Consider the following 2,993-nt stretch of genomic DNA (forward strand, 5'->3'; position numbering starts at 1 on the left):
TCTTTTTTGTGTGATTCAATTTTTAGTCTAGGCTTTTGATTGTTTGTTTATGGTTGTTACCTAGGATTTGCTCTTTTTTTTTAGCTAGTTATTTGGTTTGGGATTCTCACTCCTCATTAGACCCCTGGGCTTTTTTTCTTTAGTAGTTATGTAATGGTTCAAGCCTCTCCTTATTTTATCTAATTAGAAGTTTATCATAAGCTTTGGAAACATCTCACTTTAGAGCTATATCTTCCTTGTAGCTTTCAACAATAGAATAGAGGATGAAGATAGATGCCAGTGTAATAAATAAATGCTAACAATTTTAGATGCATTAATATTTAAAATTATAATTTATAATTATTCTTATAGAAACATATTTAATCGGTCCAAATGAACTTCACATATAATTTATATAAAAAGATATTTGATTAAAATATTATAATCTATGTTGATGGGCCTAAAATAATTTATAAATCACATTCAATAAATATAAATTATTTATTTATTTATATATTATTCTAGACATGAGTTTATTATTTTCTTCTAATGGAAAATGGTTGTATAAGGACTCTTTCAAAATAATTTTATTTTTATTTTTTTTATTTGAATTATTTTGATTGATGATTTTTTTTTTATTCATGTAATAAATAATTTCTTCTTCCTATCAATTTCTTTTAATGTGAAAATGAGGGTTCAATTAAGTTTAGGTCAATTCGGTTTAGGGTTAGAATATATATTGTTTCTCAAATTTGAGAGATTATATTTATTACATTGACATAGATGTTCTTTCATGCTTAAGCTAGTTTTGCATGAATGATTTCTTTAGTAAGATTGCTTGATTCCTTTCAATAATATATGTTTGCTATTTTTATTTCATTTAAAAAATATATTAAAAATAACATAATTTAAAAAATATACATATTTTTATTTGTTTTATGGATGACAAAACTTCTTGAATGTCTAATCAACTTTTATGTACTAATCTGGAAATTGATTAAAACAATTCAAGAATCAAATTTACACAACAAAAAAAAATAAAATTAACTTATACTTTTGCTTAAAAAGCCTCTAAACTTAATTAATTAATATAAATTAATATATTTTAATAATTTCAACAGACAAGAAAATTTATACTGATAAATATTTGTTTTAAAGTTTCAACGACACAAATAATGATTGTAATTCTCAATAAAGTTTACCACTCACGCTCTGTTGGACAGACTTTTTCTCTTTCCCTATTAATTACAGTCACATTCCACCATAAAAATGCAATTTCTCTTTTTTTCTTTTTCTCCTTTCGATATCTTAAATTCCCACAAAAATAACAAGAAAACTTACATCTTGCACTTTCTCCTTTCGAATGCCGATTACATCAAATAGCAAAAATGAAGAATTGAAAGCTAAACAGAAGTTTCGTTGTATTACTTGGCACACACGCTTAAGTCCGAAACTCTGTAGAACAAAACCTAATTCATATCAAAATAGGTCATTGATGCCTACAAATTCCCACTAAAATAACAATCAAACAGAAGTTTCATGCTATTTTTTTCTCCTTAAAGTGAGATAGGAACACATTTTACTATCCCATATAAATCCTAAACTATCTGTGGAAGAAAACTAAAGTTCTCACGCATTTACAAAGGACAAGGATGTTTCTTCATGGCCCATAGTAAACCACCTCTGTCAGGATGCAGAGGAAATAGTTGTAAGGTTCTCTGCACTTCTTCTTCTTCTTTATCCTGAAGATGAATGGACAGAGTTATGACATGAATATGTATTGATTTTTATGTCAAAATATGAAAAAAAATTCAAGAAATTTGATTACTTACCTCAACATAAACCTTGTCTTCCTTGTCTTCCAACTGCTTTGATTGTGTAGGGAAATCCAAATCTAAAAAATATATTTCTATATCAACTGGATAATTCCCAAAAAGAAATCTAAACAATAAAATATTCAGCCACATTCTTCTTTTCAGACTGATAACCCTAGCCTGGACCTAGCTTGATTGTTAAACAGTAAACAGTCTTACTGTATTCATGGAGTCAACTCTCTATGTATTTTATGTATTCTATTTTATTTGTCAAATTACAACTCTGTGATTCATCATCAGATAGACTAAAAAACACTCAGATTTTATGTTTACATACAAACCCTAATTCCAGATTAAAAAAAAATACTTTTTACCTAGATTTATATTGCAAAAATTTCATTAGTAATTTATATAATTCTACAATAGTATCTAAAACTATATCAGTAGAAAATCACATACTTGTGGCTTGTGATTGTTCATTCTTGCATTTTTCTCGAGATTTTGTGTTTCGAAACCAATAAAAAACATTTTTGGGTTGGACTTGGACTCCTCCGTTTTCCTGTAACACAGCAGTAATCGCCGCTATCTGGGCTTTAGAGGGGTTTCTGTTTCCAGAAGCCCACATAGAGTCTAATATCTGTTTTTGGTGCAATGTTGGCCTCCATCTTGTCCTCCTCACCACTCTTGAATATTGAAGCTGCATCTCCCTTCGCCTTGCACTCTCCTCTACACTCAATGGAAGAATTAGCCTCGGCCGCACTACAGCGAAAGAAATGAAAAACCATCATTGTAATGCCAGAAAGGGAAAAAAAAAATCTCAAAATTTGAAGGGTTTTTAACTTACCTCCAGACTTCCCTCGATCCATTGGCAGCTTTACACTGTGAAAACCCTACAACACAAATTTTTACTATGGAGTCGTAGCTCCCAAACCTGCACCTTCTATGCCGTTCAAACAAGTGAACCCTAAATTTTTACTATAGATGAGAAGACGTTGAAGAAAATGAACATGGCTAGAGAATATAAATAGGTGGATGGTTAACCGACAAAAAAAATTTACATCTGTAAGTAAGAGAAATAATATAAGAACAATAAAATTGTTTTTAATAATAATTTGGTTTAATTTTAAGAGTTTGTCAATATCTCTTTGTCAATGTAAATTTTAGAATTTGGTACAAATATTTGTCTCATTGAAGGACTAG

At 29.1% G+C, this 2,993-nt stretch overlaps 1 protein-coding gene across 1 annotated transcript; it reads right to left on the bottom strand.

Moving 5' to 3' along the window:
- Positions 1-1,415: 1,415 nt before the first annotated feature.
- Positions 1,416-2,763, bottom strand: LOC131054768 (WUSCHEL-related homeobox 7-like). Its single transcript, XM_057989360.2, has 4 exons — positions 2,638-2,763; positions 2,253-2,552; positions 1,812-1,873; positions 1,416-1,721 (listed from the first exon to the last, which is right to left on the bottom strand). The coding sequence occupies exons 1-4, from the start codon at positions 2,657-2,659 to the stop codon at positions 1,617-1,619; spliced, it is 489 nt and encodes a 162-aa protein (XP_057845343.2). The 5' UTR covers positions 2,660-2,763; the 3' UTR covers positions 1,416-1,616.
- Positions 2,764-2,993: the final 230 nt, after the last annotated feature.

The sequence above is a fragment of the Cryptomeria japonica genome, chromosome 3 (genome assembly GCF_030272615.1).
Source record: "Cryptomeria japonica chromosome 3, Sugi_1.0, whole genome shotgun sequence".
Taxonomy (NCBI): domain Eukaryota; kingdom Viridiplantae; phylum Streptophyta; class Pinopsida; order Cupressales; family Cupressaceae; genus Cryptomeria; species Cryptomeria japonica.